A 21,144-nucleotide genomic window follows, 5' to 3' on the forward strand; every position below is an offset into this window, starting at 1 on the left:
ACTGTTCATTCCAATCTTTTAAATCACAACAAGGCCACTGTTATCAGAGATGTTATCAGAAGTGAGTGCCCCCAAGAGTCAGCTGTTGTCATGTACCCTTCAGCGAGTTGTAGCGTATTTCTATGTGGAGTTCTGACCCAAGTGTGGGGCTCCAAGTTCCCTCACATCCACCCCAATGTGTCTTCGGGAGACCTTCTGGAATACTCGGACTACTCTGACCCAATAGTAAGTTATAAAACTTTGGCTTTGCTTTTACTTTAACACTAACACAGTACAATAGTTACTATGGAGGGGGTAGGATGCAAGTAAGGAGGGGAGAACTGTGATAGATTATTATCCTACAAAAAGTACTGAGTTATTTTAATTATAATGTTCTTGCTCATGAGATACATGAATTGTGGATAATGAAGAAACTCAGTATTTGTCAACTCAATGGATAATGTTCATATAAAGTGTTGAGAGTCAGACAGTGTTTTGCATAGAACACTTATAGCACTAGAGTATAAACTATTACTACAATTATCTAAATAAGAAGATAACTGAATTAAAAGTTTTACTATAAACCACCATCATCCAAATTACTCTTTTGGAGTTCTTGTACTGATACATGCCTCATGAAACTGGAAGTACGATATTAATGCATTTTTATAGTCCATTTTAATTGATAAAATGAACAAAACTATGCTTTTGTTTGTTGTACTTAATAATGCAAACCATTTATAAAGGTTGTAAAGGATATTAAATTCTTCTCTATAGAATATGCTTTTTAGATATGAAATTGGAGTTTTTTTATTACTATTTATTATTGATACTTTTTATCTGAATTTAATTTTATGCCAACATTTTTTAGTGTTAGATTTGATCAGGGACCTGAAACTTGAAACGCAGTACCAATAACGTAAAGTAACAATACATTTTTAGATTTGTGCACATAGTAGTAATTTTCATTCAAATCATGTGTAATAGAAGAGGAATTATGTTATTAGGAAAAGACACAAGTGGCTGGAAAGACTTTTCATGTATTAGAATTAAGAGGAAATAAATAATTTAAAAAGGAATAAAATAAAATTTATTATTACAGTATATTTACTTTGTACATGTTCCAGCATTACATTAAAACTTTTTTGTGGGGTGAGGTACACACTAGTTATTCCACGTGATATACATAGATTTATCATCTTGTCCTGTAGTGCCTGTTCGTTCTTTACAATATTACCTTATTCTGTCTGATTTCCAATACCTTGTGCTCTTCTCCCTTATGCTTACCACTTCAAGGCTTCTTGCCATTCTGTTCTTCTCTACTTGTTACATAAACGCAACCATTCATTCTACTCCTCTTATTTACGTGATGCTTGCCACCTCTTATTGTATATGATCGTTTTAGATACTAACAATCCAACATACCTAGAGTGACCTTATTTACAATGAGTCATTAACAATAATGTGTAGGGCTTGTATTGTGTGTGACAGACGCCCTCTTCTGTGAAGCTGCCTGCTTATATGAGACACGACAAACAACAGAATGTGGTCGTTATGTTCACAATGGTCTATGGAGATGAAGATAAAATCGTGCGTGAGTAGTTTACAGTTGTTTTATTTAAGGGTTTTAAAATCCATTAAAAAGAATAATAAAATAAGACTTATACTGTAATGATTAATTGTATGGTGTTTTATTTTCTACCATACACATAGTATAATGTACTGATACAATATCAAATTTGAAATGTTTGTGGAAATATTAATTTGAGTACAAAGAGCTGGATAACGAGGATCTCATGAACATCAATGTGTGTCCATTTCTTCGAGACCACATATTATATAGTTTTATGAAACTTGGCATGAATTGTACCAAGAGGATATAATTTTTTATTTAAAAAAATTTGGTTCAAAATTCTTTTTAAGTTCAAAATTAACATTTCCTTAAAAATTACTGTGAAAGTTGTGATTAAATTTTAACCATATATAGCCAACCATGTAGAGCCATCCCTTGTCTTTCTCATGTATGTGTGAGATTTTTGCACTTAATTAGTCCATCTTGTCTTGAACTTTAAAACCTCTTCTATCACGAAAATAGATTTTAGTTGTTCATCAGAAGGGTCACTATATAAATGAATCTAACAAAGGTTATTTTGAGAAATTTTTTCACTTTTATATATCATGATTCAAAAATTACAAAAGCTGAAAACATTACACTTCTCATGGTCACTTGCAAAAACAACCAAGGACGAGATGATAATGATCCACAGGGTACACCCAGCTGCTGACTTGTCTGAGATCTGGCACATACAAGAGGATGACATGCAGTTACAATTTGTTTTTATCTAACTTCCTGTGCTGATTGACATTTACTTACAGAGACAACCAAGGATGAGATGATAATGACCAAGAGGGTACATCCAGCTGCTGACTTGTCTGAGATCTGGCACATACAAGAGGATGACATGCAGCTCAAATTTTTCTTTTCTAAGGTGCTGGACCTAGACCCCAGTGACGTCACTGTTGTTAATATTGCGGTAAGGTTTTAGATGAATAGGAGAAAGATATATTAAGCACATTTCTTTCCTTTAAATAAGAATTACCCTTCCATTAGATAAGAATTACAGTGGTGGGAGTTAATTAAGAAACCAGTTATTGGATAATAGGTTTTCAATGTGAAGCAGAGTTAAAATTAATATTGCATGCATACTGCATGAAACAAATGAAAACTTCACCATTGCTGATTTGTTAACTACTATAAATAGAAAAAGGAAAGATATAGATAAAAGAGGAATGTTGTATTCAACTTCTATGCTAAACTTGGTATTAGGTAATATAGCATTTAAGTATTGTAGGAATTTATTTTGTATTTAAGCTGCCTTTGATGTGTGGCTGTTAAGCCACACAGTAATGTTTCGATGGGTTGATTTTACGAATTTAGATGTTAGTCATGTGCCAGCCACATAAGTCTAAGAACCAAGGCCATAAGCAGAAGAAATTTGAAACCCCAGCTTTACATTGCCTTTATTATTTTAGATTTTTGGGTGGGAGAAGGTTTGAACCCTTAACCCCCTTCCTCAAGGATGGCTACGACCTTGCTAAGAACCAAACTTAATATGACTAAAGCAAAAATACGTAGTGGTAGAAATTCAAATAGTGTGGGAGCTTCAAAAATATTCTCTCTATATTTTTATTGCAGTAACTGTATTTAATGCAATTTTGTTCATTGTAGCATAGTTAATACATACAAATATGTGTATATTATTATATTTTAAAATAAAATGCTTGTACTTTGTTTGCAGTTTGGGAAGAAAGAATCTGTAAAGAAGATTTTGATACAAGAAAGAGTAATGAATGCCTCTGACATTTTGGCAAAGTTAATTGCAGCAGAAGGAAAGACATTTTGAAAGTAAATCGGTTTTAAATGTAAGGTCTATTGTTATTTTCACTATCGTAAGGGGAAGAATACTACTAAATCTGTATTCCACTCAACACATTTTAGACAAATTCAAGGAAGGTGATTTCATATGTGGCTGCCACCTGACAGTGTATAAAATATCTAATAGGTATATTGAATATTAGTAATGATTGAGATTGGATAGCAAATTATTCAAGATATATGTAGGTAATATTCTAAATACGCTATAAGTTATGAATGTTAACGTGTTACGTTGCTTAAGCATATATATAAATTATTAATGGCGTGACAGAGACTTATTGAAATTGTGTTGTTTGTCTGTATGTACGATAACTCTTAATAGTAAGGTCTTAGAGACTTGAAGCTTGGTACACAGGTTGTTCATAATCCAAGGAGAAACTTTATGGATTTTTATTTTTTTTAAAGGTCAAAGGGATATTAAGTGAGCGATAGCTGTCAGTAAAAACATTAATACTCTGAAATTATTTGTGGTTGCAAAATAAAGTTCATGTTAAAACTTGTATATAACATTAACCCATATTTACTATTCTTATAAACATCGTTCATAAGATATACTGTTTGGGTGTTATTGCAGTTTGTACGGCATTTTGGAATCTGCTATGATATTATTATTATTATGAAAGAGTTCTTAATTACATTAAAAATTTGCAAAGATTTAATTTGTTATTTAACTCAATTGTATGATTTCTAAAACACAAACAGAAACACACAATGTAAAATAAGTATGATAAAATCGTTCTTTATATGAATTTCTTACTACTTGTTTTGACCTGAGAAATTATATGCTGAAGTTGATAGAGTAACTTATCAACATTAATATGTTTTTCAAAGTACTCAGAATTCGTATATAAAAAGACATCTACTTTCTAATGATGTTATAAGTCAGGACAGGAGTCGGTTATTGAAGTTTACAAACCGATTACTACAGAAAAACCAGATTATAAAGCAGCCTCATTTGTTGAAAGTATATTACCCGCTGCATCACATCCCTAATCTTTAAAAAAGTATTATTAAAGTAATACAATTGGCAGCTCCTTTTATTGAATCAATCATTAAAGTATTAAAGGATTTAAAATATCAACTTTCTATTTAAAATTAATATTGTATTTTTCAAACTAAAAGATATAAAATAATATTCTTCAGAGATTAATTTTGCTATTTATAACTTGGAACAATACGTTCATTCTTTTATTCCATTTGTCAAATAAGGCTGTATATACGGTGGTTATAGTTAAATGTCAATGTCAGATTTATAAAAACTGTCCTAAAATGCTATTGAAATCAAAAACAAATTAGACAAACACACTTTATTGCACATGATAAACAATAACAGATTAAACGCTTCACATTGTTGAATTTACAATTACTTACAAACTAAACAAAATATAAAAAATGTCTTCCCTGTTACAGGACACTGTATGTATACATTTAACATGTTGTCTTTACATTTATTTCTACAATCCGCTTAAAAACATAGATAAATACATTTCATGGGATGACTTAAATCTGTTCTAGAACTATTTATGTTTATTAAAAATATCCCCAAAGAGTCTATTTACAATTTCTACCAACTTGACAGCAATGAAGTGGGCTGGAGCTTGCTTGAATCAACGAATCTTGTCAATGGTGTTGATGATGTCCTTAAGGTACTAAGAACATTATTGATTTGTACATGATATTGATGAGCTTCATCATGCTAGGAGTTAGTCTGAAAATGTTTTACTTACATTTTACGTAAAAGTAGCCTATAGTTTAGGTTTACAGTAGTAAAATATTGAAATAGCACTAAGATTGAACTGTTTCAAATCATACCTTACAAATATGCCAACAATTATGATACAAAATTAGTTCAAATAAAAGGAATCAGGACAAATATCTGTTAGTTTTGTTGACAGACCATTTAACATATAAAACAGATAAGTGAAGTATATTAAGGTTTAATATCAATTCAAGCACACTCCTAAAGGTGTTTAAGAGCTGTACAACATATAGATATAGAAACAGTTTGTCTAGATTTGGTAGACTGTTTGGCTTTCTGACATATTTTATTGCAGCAGAAACATTCAAAATGTTATTTTCAAATGTATTTAGAGTCTAGTAATATTTCAGGCTATGATCAACTAATAATTTCTTAGCATGTAAAAATATGAGAAAAAATATATAGAAATGACATTGAATTTTGAATAATGAAAGCTGAATAAATATCGAGCTTGGTAAGAGAAACTATTTAATTTGATCATCCACTAAGAAACTGAATCAATATCAAAATTACCTGTTTTTCTTTTTTACCTTCATGGCCCCAAGACGCATTACATCTATGAGATAAGAAATCGGCAATTTTTATTTGAGACGTTGGATATACTTTTTAATCAATCGAGAAGCCACTTCAAGATTAAGGTTTTTTGTTAAGTTCTTAATCAATTAATTATTCTTTTATGTTATAATTGCATTGTTTATCGTCAAAACAGACCTGTTGTTGCAATAACAATAAATATAAACCTAAGGATATGTGAAAATAGGTGCAATCTGTTAGAAAGTAATCAGAGAAAACATAGGCAAAATGTAACATTTTATTTTGAAGGATTGGTTTGATTAAGATCTGAAGACAGCAATTTTTTTAAAGCATGTTCCATTTTAGAGTTTGAGACTGACATAAAAAAGCACCTGAACCGTGATACTCTATTCCAATTTGAACCAAAAGTTATAACCAATGGAATTATATCACGACAGCTATGAATATTTTACATACACACGCATCTTTACCACAGTGCAACGTTAATAGTTGTAACGTCCCAAATGTACAAATAAAATCCTAAATTTAGATTGATTAGAATTTTTGAAAATAAAAACTTCACTTTAGACTAAGGACAAACAGCTAGTTTAACCCAATCGAGAAAAAAAGAACAGCTTAGACTTCTGTAATGAACCTGTTTTCGCTGAACAAACAGTTTTGCTAAGACAATTCTGCTCCAGTAATCCAATGTACTAGGGCCAAGCTGCACGAAAAAACTTAGGTTACCCCTTTAATGTTTAACAAAACGATAGGACACTCAATTATTTGAGGTTATGTTTTCTCTGTTCCTGCTGCAACGCTGCCACTCTCCGGAGATTCTTCCAGAGTAACATGCTGACACTTGTTCACGGCCACTTCAAGTATCAGTTGAGAGAGTCTCCACCCGCGTCGTGCCCGTAGAACACCGGGTCTGCAACAGGGGAGGAAAATCACTGTACTGAGATTTACTCTACACAAGTCTGTAGTTTTAATAGCGAAGGTAGGATCATTTGCCTTAAAAAAGTGTACAACGTAGTCGTCTAATTGAGGTTAGTAACTGGTATTAGTGAACAAAATTCACTATTGCTGCAGTAGGCTTCGTCAATAGAACTACTAAAACTGGACGACGGGTTGCGCAATGAACAGTATTCCAGCGAGACTTCTACGTTTTATTGTTTCTTCGTGTACGTCCAGGGGCATAAAAAGTTGAATACAGTAACAAACTATTGACACTTAGAAGAACATGTATTAAAGTTAATAGCGAAATTCAACAGCCAGACCTAGTGCTACCTCTGACCAAGACCTGGCACTGCACTTGAGAGTTCTTGTGATTGGTCCAGTTACTAACACCAGTGAGATGTCTTTGTTGGATTGTCTTGAGTCTTAGATATTAACTAACTGTCTATTCATTTTATGTTCGTGATACTCATTTTAAGATCATGAAAAACAAATGTTAAACACTTTGAACAAAATGTGTTTAAATTCATAAATAGCTATAAATGTAGTATACCAAAATGCACACCTAAACTTATGTAAACATTATGACTTTATGTACATAAACTCATATTTAAACTTTATATACTCATTATTTTTGATGAGTAGGATTAAAACTCCTCTTTATCTACATCTTATGCATACTGTTATTTGTATGAAAAAATTAAACTTCATTAAATAAAGCTGTATAATCGGTATGGTGTGTGTGCAATGACGATATAAGAATCTTGGTCCATAACATTTCATTGTTCAAGGGCACATTCCACTACTACATCGTTTGGCTGCTAGTCGATCTGAAGCTAAAAGGGAGAGATAAAGTAATTTAGGAATTGACCAGGCACGTGTGGTCATCTTTTTAATGATTTTTAGATTTCTTGGGCAATAATGTTTAAGATAGGCGTGTTGTAACTACAATGGTTTAAAATTACTTTGTACAACTATTGTATTTTAGCGGTAAATTAATTCTTCAATACTATTATTTCTATTCGTACTCGACTGTGTGAATTTTTAATGTATTGACAATATTATGTAGAATTTTTTATTTTCCATAAGTGCGTGATCCCCCTCTACTGTCACATTATAGCACTAAAAAGGATAAACAATTTGAAGACTGAAAAAGCTAAATGTACTAAGTGCCATTATTAGAATTTTCTTATTTCTCTGTTAATTATTCTAGGCTCAAGAGCCAATGCAGTGCTAAAAGACCATGTTACGAGTTAAAATAATGTTTCATGTTCAATGACATTATTTAAAGATTTGCAGCCCAATGTTTTTTGTTTAAAATAATACTAAGCCGTCCCGGACGTAATTATTGACACTCTGTAGAGGATGTCTATAAATTACTCTGGCAAACTGCCATGCATTTGTCATATCAAAATAAGTAAGAACAGTCGTATAATCCTATTTTGATTGTATATTATATCATTAAATTGAATAAAGTTACACTATTTTAACTTTGCAAAACGTTTAGTCTAATTAAGGCACGTATGAAGAGTTTTGGAAAAATATAGAGATGATATTGGTTTCAAAATAGCGAAACCAAATATTAAACTATAATAATTAAAACAACAGGAGATTTTATAAATCATGTATAAGAACAATAAAGTATTGTTTACTTTTAGTTACACTTTGCTATAAATTTATTTCGCTACGACAAATAAAAATTAATTAACAAAGGGTTTACTGAGCGCTATACAGGTATACCCTGTAGGCTACATGATGTAAAATAAACTAATAACGAAATGCAAATGTAATGTATACAGGTCATTTAAATTATCTTATTTTTAAATTAAATAATGAGTTTATACCTTTATTTAATTTAAAGATGTACTTTTTTGTAAAAAAACACAAACAGGTGGGTACACTACGTGAGATAGGACTATACTGTATATATGTCTTGCTTAATTTGACCTAATAGAATGCAGTTTCAAACTTTAAAGATACCCTGTGTATTAACAATCGTAACAGAATTACCTAAATTCAAAAGATTTGACAAAGGATTAAATGAAAAAATCACGTTTGGTATATTTTCCGGGATTGTTAACGAAGTGTAAGATATTTTTATACCATTACGCAATCCACGTGTAGTGTACTCGGGACCGAAATGACGTCACCTGACTGGTACCTCATTGTAAGATTTCGCGGACTAACACCCACCAGATGGGACTGAAACGCCAAATTTCACACTTGGGTGCGGTGTTGTCATTTTCTCCACGTTGTTTACACTGGATGTTTCTTGTTGCTCATCGACAAGTACAACGAACCGTTCTCTTGCTCTTCATAATTACTTCATTCTTTATTTCCTCTGCAGCTTTGAGTTAATCTCTTCCATTGTTTAAAATTAAGGCCCGAAAAGATTTATACCCAACGGCCTTTGAAGGAATAACCAAGAATCCGACGAATCCTATGAGTCAGAGGATTATTTTAAAAACGTACATAGCATCACTTACTGAATCATAAAATGAATAAAAATGCATGTTGTAATACAGTATCTTACACATAGTGTACAGTAATAATAAGTAATACCGTAGGGTGGAATAATATCTCTATGTAAGGCTACATAACATAAAATGGACATAGGCTAACGTTGTGGCATAGCAATGCCGTTTTAATTATGAAACGTATTTGAATACAAGATGAAATTAGATGTCTCAACTTTACAATTTGCATCCATATTTGTTGTTATGAAATAAATCAACAGTTTTAGTTTGTTTTATACTATTGTAGTAGTGTTATGGTTTGAACATTTCACTACTTCTAATGAGGCAATCTTTGTTATTTTAGGTAGATTTTCAAAAAACAGCCTATTGAAATTGTCCTCATAATCACAGAAATCTTTTGCATAACTTCACCGAACATGACCTCCAGACCAAAAAGGCACATTCATATGATATATAAACGAAATGATAGGAGGCTGTGTAAAAAAAAACCCAAACAAGTTGAAAGTTTCTATTATTTATCTTATAAATACTAGTATATCAGTTGCGTTCGTTGGCCAGCTTGGTATACTATTTCGTTTCAATATGGCGGCCGTTCGAACCTAAAAAATTAACAGTTCGTTATTTAAATAGCTATATAAAAAGGCAAAAAGTGTTCTAGAACACTTACTAATCATTTTGTAATAAATAATAAAAAAATCTAAAACTGTTTTCGAAATATTGAGTACATGTAAATCCCAAAAAAGGTTAATTATAAGTTGCCACCAAATCTAATTACTTCTTAAGGCTGAGCCGGATGGGCTTTTTGTTTCTAATTGCTATTACTTAGAGCAGCAGTTCCAAGTTTAAGCCTATTTGATCCTGTTTATTCAAATTAACAGAAATGTTGCAAATGGATTAGTAGTGAATTTAACCTTTTGGTGCTAATGGTATGTGGAATAAGTTGTATCTTTATACTGTATTGTGGAATAGATTTATGCATATTTGAATATTATGTATAATGGTAAACCAAAGGTTAAATGTTTTGCTTATTTAGTAAGTGTTTAGAGGTGTATCCGTATCGATGAATTCAACATTTTAAAATTCATTTACATATTAAATACATACCGTAATTAATTAAATATAAACTGTATAAATAGTTTGGATATTATGTAAGGACAAATAATAACATAATTCCTATAAACGACATTCTGAGTACGTACTTGAAGGTATATTTAGAAACATATTCAGCTTAAATTAGTTTAATTTGTTCAAAAGGAGAGATTTTAGAATAAATTGCAGCAGGGAGATTTTTTAAACCCGCTGGGGGTTATGCAGCTGTTGCAAAGAAAAGCTAAGCGGATCCATTGAGATAGAATTGAGGATGATTTGTTCTTGTCATAAACTAACGCGATTTAAAAATAAAGTCCTGGAAATTAGGAATGTAGGGAAAACTATGGAATAGGCATGCTCATATTCTTTAAACTCTTGTCCTAGTCAGGTACAAATAATTGGCAACATTCAATGAACAATGTTCGTGGAAAACGCCCCATTCCTACGAGATTACATAACTACACGACTTGTTGATACCTAAAGAAATGTTGATTTTTTTGTCACTGAATAATCATTCTGAACTTTGTCAGTGCCAATTGACCTTGGGTGCTACGTTGCCATACGACAAATGTCAGTCTTATTGAAGCCATTACACAAGATATTGATACAGTACGTGCTTTCTTAAGCCGCGTTTACACTGGAAACAAAACATGTTTATAAACATTGTTTCTGGAACTTTTGTTCCAGAAAAAATGTTCCTGGAACTTTGTTTATATTTTGCTACTATCATGAAATATTTTGCACACAATGTTCCTAAACATTTTAGGTCAACCACTCTTGAAGATGTCGTCTGACGAGGAGGATGTTCTTCTTCTAGCTGCCGCTACCTGTTTTTTGTTATGTGACAGAGAACCCAGGAGGTTCTGGGTAAGGCCTTCACTTGTGTCACGAGGTGTTTATAGTGGAAGTGACCTATTCAAATACCTTAACCCTAGAGGGCTAACGTGTTCAAAAAGTTACGTTAAAGCTAACGAATCGTAAAAATTACGACAGGATTAAAAAAATGTATAAATACATTTTATTTTACAAAAATTCCATTTAATTGCGTATAAACACTTATAATACAGCTTAATAACCTTTTTAAAACTAAGTCTATGGTTAAATCTCATCTATACAATGGACACAGCATCTTCTGCGATGCTCGGCACAGATTGGCTTGCCACATCGGCAGCAAAAGATTGATGTCATCCTCTGTTTTGCTGATGGACATATTCCACAAATTGTTCGACGGAGGTGTTGAGGGATATTAACTTTGTTTGAAGAGGTGCCTTAATTATTTCAGCAATTGATTGGCGGAGTTTTTTTTGGCAAGTTTGGGTAGTTCATACGGTGCTGAAGCCATGGTGTGATGAGGTCATATTGGATTTGCATTGCAAAGTTTCTCCTTGAAAGCGTTTTTGGGCCCATTTTTCACCATGTTAATAGTGTAAATAACATAAGAATTTACTAGCATGTTATTTATCATGCCAAAAAATACACATGATGGCCACCGCCTCCTCTTTCGGTTGCACGTCATTTGATGGCACATTTGGTCTAAAGTATCAACTGCACCTTTGGTTGCGTTGTACGTCTCAATGATTAGAGGTTTTTTTGAGTCCTTATCAATTGATGGCTTTTCATGACAAGTCGATAGAAGCAACACATTTTTGGAATTCTTGACTTTGTATGAAACCATTGTTTTCATTCCATAGAAACAAAACATACTGACAACTTGTTCTACCAACAGAACGCATAAATAATTATTGGTAGACCTGATGATTTATGTTTCTCAACAATGTTCCTATATCTAAACGTCTTGGGTTTCCGAAACATTCCACAATGTTTATAAACCCCCTTTGATCTTACCGCTTTCTACGGGAAACAAGAAACATGTGGAGAAAAACCGAATTTCTGTTCCGAAACATTGTTTATAAACATTGTTCCAAGTAGTTATTCTTCGATTTGAGGAACATTGTTCCGAAACACTGTTTATAAACATGTTTTATTTCCAGTGTAAACGCGGCTTTACATATATTAATGTTCAGAGTTAATTGTAATCATTTAAAATCGCCAGAAACAGTGTGAAGAAGAATATAAGATAGAGCGACCTCAGAAATGTGAGTATTTCTTAGACACACACACACACACACACACACACACACACACACACACACACACACACACACACACACACAAACACACACACACACACACACACACACACACACACACACACACACACACACACACACACACACACACACACACACACACACACACACACACACACACACACACACACACACACACACACACACACACACACACACACACACACACACACACACACACACACACACACACACACACACACACACACACACACACACACACACACACACACACACACACACACACACACACACACACACACACACACACACACATATATATATCTTTTCAAATTCTAATTATATTATAAAAGCTCAAATGCTTTTGTTTTTTTGTTATGCTTTCCAAATTCCTTTCGAGTTACGCCCCACTGGTCTTTAAAGAAGTAAAAAAATCCCATCTTGGTTTCCAAAATTGTTAGATACCTAAGTTATTAATTAAAAGAGCATGTCTAATTTAATCAACTGTTCTGTGTTAACATTGTTTATTATTTTAAATTTTTTTACATTTAGAGAATGTGAGTAGATTCTCTAAGGAATAAGAAAATAAATATTTTTAACGTCGTTTTAGATTTCAGCAATTAGGTTACTTACTCATCTACCTTAAAAATTCTCTAAAATATAAGATGGTAAGCAATTGACACCGAAGAATCCCTTCGAAGCAGTCGGAAATAACTTTACAAGATGACTGTGCTTTTGAACTAATGTATCACTACCAGATCTAAATGTTCTAAAATATTAACAATATTTTAAAGTTTATAAAGAAACAAACATGTAGTCTCATTGTACGACGTAATTGTACTTTTAACTGTACAATTTGATCAATTATTAACTATTATATCTAAAAGACTACTATCTAACTTTTACCATACCATTAAAGACTGACATAAAACTCATCTTAGTTTACTGTTCACAGAAGTAGGCTTCTCTGATCTGTTATATATAGGCTATTAACATAAATATACACTTTTCAACATAAACATAAATCTAAAAACAAACACCCCCAATAATATACTTTTTATTTCTGTGAGGCCTTTCGTGCTCAAGGAACACATCTAGTTCTGATGATGTGTTCCTTGAGCACGAAAGGCCTCACATAAATAAAAAGTATATTATTGGATTGTTTGTTTTTAAATTTATAAATAATTCAAATAAGAAAAGAGTTTTTAGAATGTACTTTTCAACATGTTTGTTTGACCGTAGGAAGAAGGGAAACTCAACATTATTGTCGGAAATATAATTCACTCGAACTAGGAGTTAATGTAAACTATAATTTATTATTGTAATATGTATCTGGAAAATATTGTTAAATCTAATTTTATTATTATTAAACTGGTTTAAAAATTGTCAGAGTAAACTTTTGATACAGTCTTAAATACGAGCCTTGTGTTACAGAACGCAATTAACCTGAGGATGTGGTGATTTTTAAGGGATTTATTTGTTTCTAATATGCGCATTCCTGCTCATCTTGGTGTATACCTGTGTAAGTTGACATTAATTAATTGAGAAAGCTTTACCTACAGGTATAGTTTTAAGATTGTATAAAGCTAGGAAAGAGATTATTCCTTCTTTGAATGTTGAGAATGACTCCTTATAATGTTGAGGCACTAGCAGTACGTACGGGTACCTCATGATCTTGATACACATTGGATCTCATATGTCAAAGAATAATATTCACTATATTAACTGTATATAATATGCTAACTTAACATAAAAATGTCCATAGCTCACCAAGTGTGTTGAGCCCATAGTGAGCCTGGTAAACGGTTGATCCGTTCGTGGCCATGGACGAGCTGATGGGAAGTGCTGAGCTCAGTGCTGAACTATGTTGTGAGGAGAGCTGACTGAATCCTCCCATCGACACTCCACCTTGACTCAGCTGACTTAGACCTACACATACAATAATATGATACGGTTGATAGATTATGATAGATTACTGGCCATGGACGAATTGATGGGGAGTGCTGAGCTCAGTGCTGAACTATGTTGTGAGGAGAGCTGACTGAATCCTCCCATCGACACTCCACCTTGACTCAGCTGACTTAGACCTACACATTCAATAATATGATACGGTTGATAGATTATGATAGATTACTGGCCATGGACGAATTGATGGGGAGTGCTGAGCTCAGTGCTGAACTATGTTGGGAGGAGAGCTGACTGAACCCTCCCATCGACACTCCACCTTGACTCAGCTGACTTAGACCTACACATACAATAATATGATACGGTTGATAGATTATGATAGATTACTGGCCATGGACGAATTGATGGGGAGTGCTGAGCTCAGTGCTGAACTATGTTGTGAGGAGAGCTGACTGAACCTTCCCATCGACACTCCACCTTGACTCAGCTGACTTAGACCTACACATACAATAATATGATACGGTTGATAGATTATGATAGATTACTGGCCATGGACGAATTGATGGGGAGTGCTGAGCTCAGTGCTGAACTATGTTGTGAGGAGAGCTGCCTAAACCCTCCCATCGACAGTCCATTATGATTCGTATGGCTCGTGCACTAAAGTCTCTGATTTACTAAGTGCACTAAGTCGTTATTATGTGGTGCCAACTACTTACACTGGCACGAAAGCTTAAAATAATAGTATGTGGTATAAATAAGATGAAGCGATAAAACTAGTAACTAGCGATAAATTCATTTCACAACAGCACTTGTTGGAGAATTGTTAGGATTTCTAACCTACTTGCAATTGGATTTCTCTTACTCTTAATTGGATAGTTTGATAATGTTTTTTTCTTGAACACTGCAAATACGAGAGTACACAGTACGTCATAAAGAAATGTTCGCATCTGTTGCATTGGCTATAACGTTGAGCTCGTTGAATATTTCAGCAGTCGTTAGTGCTCAGTCGTTACTTTGTATATTATTGTGTTCACCTGACTGCTGCGTAAACTATCGTATTCTTAAACTGTTATAAAGTTATATCACAGATTGGGCTCGTACAAATCCGCATATGAAGAACAAACTTACAAATCTTCAATAATAGTAATAATAATGAACCAATCATGGTAAAATGCAACACTATTATACGATTATACTAGTATTATTGACTTTCACGCCATAATTGTGTTTTAATTCGTTTTAGAAGATAAAATAAATTATTTTATAATTGCGACGAGACGTTCAATTCTATATTTTGACTTACACCAATTTTGTTATGACATATGAAGTATTTTTTTGTGGAATATGGGTTTGTTTAGAATGTATATATATATAATTTTAATTTTTATATTTTTAGTTTTTTTTATCATTAATTATATCTGAAAATCGCTGAATATATTCCAAAATCATTCATAAGAATAAAATCCCAGTATTTATTGATTACTGCAATGTCATTTTGAAAGTGCAAATTTAAGGCGGGATTTGAAAACGCCCTTTGTACATAAGAAAGTGTTTGTGTAAAGGACGATATTGCAGAAACTGACAGAAGGTAAACCCTCACCAGAAGTCATGGAGGTGACGCCCCAGCGGGTGTCCGAACCGCCGAACATGCCAGAGGGGCAGAGCCCGTCCGACATGGACCCGAAGGGCGGCAGACCATGGGAGGGCAGGAGGGCACCAGGAGTTCGAAATACGTTCGTGGTCTTCTTGCGCTTTTTCCACTTGGCCCGTCGGTTTTGAAACCAGACCTGCAACCACGAAAAACGAATCCATTAAGTATTGTGCACACAAATTTGTACGTAATCGCATTGGATTAAAATGTAGGCAGATTCCTCGACAACTTAGTAAACGTGTTAGTTGTATTATACGTAACAAATATAATCTGAGCTTAATTTATGTATGTGTATGATACAAGTATCCGGTATAAAGATGAAGTAGATCTAACAACACACAAATGTAATTGTTATGAAAATATACGCTTTTGGAATTAATAATTACATACAAATATAAATGTTGTAATTTATTATCCGCTACATTAAACTAAATTTCAACTTTTATTTTCATAGATTTTGCCTTTTTTAAGATAAACCATATTTTAAGAAATTGCTTCCGAATGACAAATGTTAAAAATTTTCAAACGATATCCGTAGTCCATGTTTATTATCAGGTTCCATGTTTATTACTACAAGAGTTGTTAAAAAATAATTTGTGTCCATTATGTGTTTGTTCCCTCAATCGAACATAAAAAAGACAAACGTGTACCGGAAATTGATTACAAATGATATCGTATTCCGATGAGGATCCAATGTCTACATCGATTCCAACAAACAGAGGGTTTGTTTACATATCAAGCACTTTATAAATTTAGACATATAAATATATTGAGTGTTGGAAAGTAGTCTTTCGATTTCAAGTACAAAGCCAAATACGTTTGGAGTTCTAGAGTTTCCAGCTTGGAATTTCACACAATTGTGTCATACTATAACCACCACCTGTACTTGCTTTCGTAAATAATTTTGTAAATGTTGCCAGTTGATTTATTGCATATAATCTATCGAAGACGTTAATGTCTTTACGCTACCGCCAGAATGGGAGCACACCCAGAAGACAGACAGACAGACAGGCAATGGTCGATATGTCAGCTCCCATTACTGGTCCATTGTGAACTAATGGCCGGGGATGATACCGGCTGACCACCCCCCTCACCCTTCTATTCCACCAGGCTTTACACCAGTTCGCGGTAAAAAAATTACCTACCAATGTAGAAGAGGATACGAATTTATTATTTTTAACAGTTCAAATCATTGTGGCTTCGTTTTAGTCTCTTATTTCACAGTGAAGTTAAGAAGCATTTAAACTAAAACCTATTGGGTAGTAAAGAAAGTTAGTTCATTCAGTGAACTCGTAATCGAACAAATTAATTACACATAACCTGGAATGGGGAACAGAGGAGTAGCCTAAATAATCAAATGTACACCCCAATGTATTAATCGTTTTACGCTTGTATCCTGAAGACGAGAATTCTAATCCTGGAAGTATCGTATTCGTTTTTGTAACATATACAACGGAAAATGTCTGCAATTATGTTACTATTAAGGTATAATGTTATATTCAAAATTAGACATGATAAGAATATATGTTACATTTTCTTTTACTAGTTTCGTGTTGTTTGAGGAAATCTTTGCTACCGTCCAAATTCATAATTTTCATTTATACTCTGCAACTACGTTCAAAGTACGAAAACATACCTATGGCCTATGAATGTTATTCCCGTAAAACCGATCTGGCAATTCCAGATGTTACGTCATAGAAACTGTTGAGTAATTCTTACTTATGTAATTTCTATTTTAATTAAGTTTGTAACAATATAAATAGATTTATAATGATTTGTTATTGTTTTATATATACAATAGTTTTGATTTATTTTGAACCTGAGCGCACTGCATTATAGCATTTAGTACTTATTAAATGAGAATGGTTTTTAATCGTTGTCGTCAAAAAATTTTTAATATCGTAAATATGATCCACGACCAACGATTTGACGATTATTAAATAGAATGAACGGTGAATGCGTGAACGCCTCCAAACCGCTGGCGAGACGTAGTTACAAAGCCGGTTACAAATCACACGGTAACTCCCAAGGATTCGTGTTGGAGCCATTTATCTTTTAAACTTTCCATAATGTCAGTTTTATTTTGAAACAATGTATATCTGTTACTAAATATACAAAATAAATAAATTAAAAATAAACTAATGATATGAAATTAATTAAATGCTAACAGGGTAGAAAATCGCTGTAAAGTGCGCTAGGTTTGCGCCAACTGCGCCGACGATAGAAGGGAGAGTAGGGTGCGGTTTGTCTGCATCTCAATAATTGATAGCGGCACAAGGCGCGCTGGAGCGGAGTGGTGGGCGCCGCGCCTCGCCGCGCCGTGTTAATATTGTATGTTGGATGAAAGAAGCGTAAGCCGGCTGTTTATACGGCTAATATGTGGCGGGCCGCTACATCCCAGATGTAATTACAACCCCCTCCCCCACCCACGCCAACGTAGCCCCCGCGTGCAATAAATATTCGCGCCCGGGCCGAGCTGGCTTGGACTCACGGCTTCCCGCTCTCTACTTGCTGCTAACTTTTAAATCGGTACACTCGGGTAATCTACATTCAGTTGATCGGGATCTTCAAGAGAAGCTCCTAACGAGGAAAGTAAATTTGGTTTCAAATTGCATAATTTAAAATTTTTTATAACATTATCCAGTGATATACCATGCTATTTTTGAAGGGGGTCTAAACCACTTCGTAAATTTTTATTTACCGGTATCTTCAAAATTTTTGAAGATAAAAATGATTACTTGTCACAGAAAAGTCGTCGTAACAACAATTTTGTATGGACTAACTTTTTATAGTACTAAGGTATCTTTAATGTGATACTTCAGAATGACAGCCCCATGTGAAATCTAACTTTCTTGTAATTGTGTCGAAAATGACACGATTCCATCCAAACTCATTCACTAATTTTTAAGCCTGTAATTTTTTTGTTTTTCTATATACAGTGTAAAATTTGAAGATTTATTTGGAGTATTTACATTTAAGTGCCTGCTCTATTGGCGGCTATCTTGGCTTATACGACAGCGTCAAACATGTTTGTCATATGTTTTACTCCCTTACTTTTATGTTATCTTATCCTATAATTATGAGAGATTTAATTTATGTGTTATTAAAGGCATAATAAACTAATAATAATAATAATTAAAAAAAAAACGGTTGCAAGCGTGTCATTAATAACGAACAATTTCCTCCGAAAATTCCACTACAGTAATATAACGGTGTGAAAATGTTCGTTTTGAGGTGTAATATTGTTCTTATGTGAATTTAGTTGTCTCAGAAGATCAACCTTATAAGGTACTTATAAACCTTATCATAATTATCTATTGCTTGTTTTTTCTAAAAAACAAGTAATAATATTTGTTATATGACCTTGTTATGTTAATTTGACGGTTTTATGAAGATCTCAGAGTTATGTTATATTAAAACAGTGTTAAATCTTTAAGCATTCAATCACTTTTAGGTTAAATATACCTGTGAATTTATTTTTGAACAGTAAAAATTATAAATAGTTAATTTTTAAGTTTCTCATAACGTTGCGAGCAGTTTGACTATAATGCTAGATAACAATCTAACAGATAGCAATTTTGAAATTTCCGTATAATTGGTATTTAAGAATAATAAAACACGTGAACAATTAGAATAGTGAAATCACAGTCAAAAGGTCAATGATGATCAAGTGAACGCAGCAGGCCACAAAGACTTCGCGCCCCACACTGCCTAATGCTGCTGCTAAATGAACAACGGGGAAGGGTCGGCTGGCCGAGGGAGCCGGGGGTGAGACGAATTAATCACTGACAATCTTTCAACTCTGGGCTCGGTAAGCCTCATGAATAAGCCTTATTTGACACAATAACGTATTGTTAACATTGTGATTCGTAAGCCTCTATTATTGACCCTGTACTGCGACTGTTGGACTATTCCTACAGTGTAGGGGACGTGGTCAGGAATGTTTGGGGTTGTTTGTGGACACAGAGTCACTTGCAACATGAATATAGATTTGCCAAATCTGATCATATAAACTTTGATAAGAGACCAATAATTGGTTTATTGGATTAGCAAGTTTTTTGTAATCTGTATTTTTAGATTTTGTTTTTTACATAAGTAGCTAGTTTTTTAATAATAATAAAACTATACAACAGAAAAACTTTAAAAAAAGTGACGAAAGAGTTAACACTCAGTTGGACTGACAATCCGGACTCATTACAGAGAAACATTTATTTTTCAAATTTTTTCTGTATTTAAGGGATGGCCTGCTCTATTACCTTCTGACCCCAAAATCAATATGGTCCAAGAAAAACCTATGTGCCAGGTGTGAAGTGTCTAGGGACTTTCTATCAACAGCCATTGCACAGGTGGTTATCGCAGATAATGACTCGGTTTTAAGTAAACCCTGTTGGGTAATTAATAAGTGTCAGAATACTAACATTATTGGCTCGGCTTCAAAAACATATTAAAATGTATTCATGTAATAAAAAATATTTGTTAATCCCCTCCAGCTACCAAATTTCTTATTTCCTTCAATTTCTTACTCTTTGGTAACTTCTCTCACAAGCAGAATTTGAGAATATGGTAAGTAATTCTTCGACGTAATATTGGAAATAAAAAGTAAGTTTACGTAATATGACTAGGATAGATTAAGTGCCAATAACAAAAAGAGTTCAATTTACCATATTTAGCTCAATAATCAATTAATGGAGTTGGTACCATAAAGTCTCTCCATAGTTAGTTTACGTTATTTACGAAAGACAAGTTTTAGGAGAGAGTGGGGTAGAAACCAAGGAGTAGGATAAAACCTAGTATCTCGATAGTTCCCCTGCAAGTGCTGCGGTCTGGATGAAAATATATGAAGTAATTAGTAGCAGCAATATTATAACACAAACATATTACATGATTCCGTGAGATTATAGTTGACCTCCTGTTGCTAAATTACGTTCATAACTGAAAAACATATTTGAAACTGTTTTTATAAAAATATACAGCTTTAAAATATTTTATTCGTGTGTTTTTACACCAAACATCACATAATCAGAAATAGATAGGCCTATTAATTTATTAAACACATCGTGCTAAGTATTTTAAAAGTTTATGTGTGTATTTTATGTTGGAGCCTACTTCATGTTTAATCCAATAAAACACTGTGAGACAAAATCAGGTATACATTTTATTCCTGTATAAGCCTATAAACTGCTTACTTACAGTTATAAGTTACAGTTACAGGGATAACATACTTAGTAGTTAAAATAGTACTAAGTACCCGAACAAAGAGTTAATAT

General features: G+C 33.3%; 2 protein-coding genes across 4 annotated transcripts in view; one reads left to right on the forward strand and one right to left on the reverse strand.

The window, feature by feature from the left end:
* Nucleotides 1–10: 10 nt before the first annotated feature.
* On the forward strand, nt 11–3,917 carry LOC124354778. Its single transcript, XM_046805477.1, has 4 exons — nt 11–225; nt 1,471–1,573; nt 2,356–2,513; nt 3,279–3,917. The coding sequence occupies exons 1-4, from the start codon at nt 91–93 to the stop codon at nt 3,381–3,383; spliced, it is 501 nt and encodes a 166-aa protein (XP_046661433.1). The 5' UTR covers nt 11–90; the 3' UTR covers nt 3,384–3,917.
* A 790-nt stretch (nt 3,918–4,707) lies between these two features.
* Nucleotides 4,708–21,144, reverse strand: part of LOC124354776 (homeobox protein orthopedia) — an 86,310-nt gene continuing 69,873 nt past the window's right edge. The window contains exons 3-5 of one of the 3 annotated variants that reach the window (XR_006921710.1): nt 15,827–16,013; nt 14,092–14,408; nt 4,708–6,618 (exon numbers count right to left, since the gene is read on the reverse strand). Coding sequence is in view for 2 of the 3 variants with exons in the window: in XM_046805475.1 (XP_046661431.1) it covers nt 6,572–6,618; nt 14,092–14,250; nt 15,827–16,013 (393 nt within the window). In the remaining variant the exon portion in view is untranslated. Of the gene's footprint in view, nt 6,619–14,091; nt 14,409–14,584; nt 14,725–15,826; nt 16,014–21,144 lie in introns of those variants that run through there. The other 2 variants (XM_046805475.1, XM_046805473.1) reach the window with 2 other exon arrangements.

Source organism: Homalodisca vitripennis, chromosome 2 (assembly GCF_021130785.1).
Source record: "Homalodisca vitripennis isolate AUS2020 chromosome 2, UT_GWSS_2.1, whole genome shotgun sequence".
Taxonomy (NCBI): domain Eukaryota; kingdom Metazoa; phylum Arthropoda; class Insecta; order Hemiptera; family Cicadellidae; genus Homalodisca; species Homalodisca vitripennis.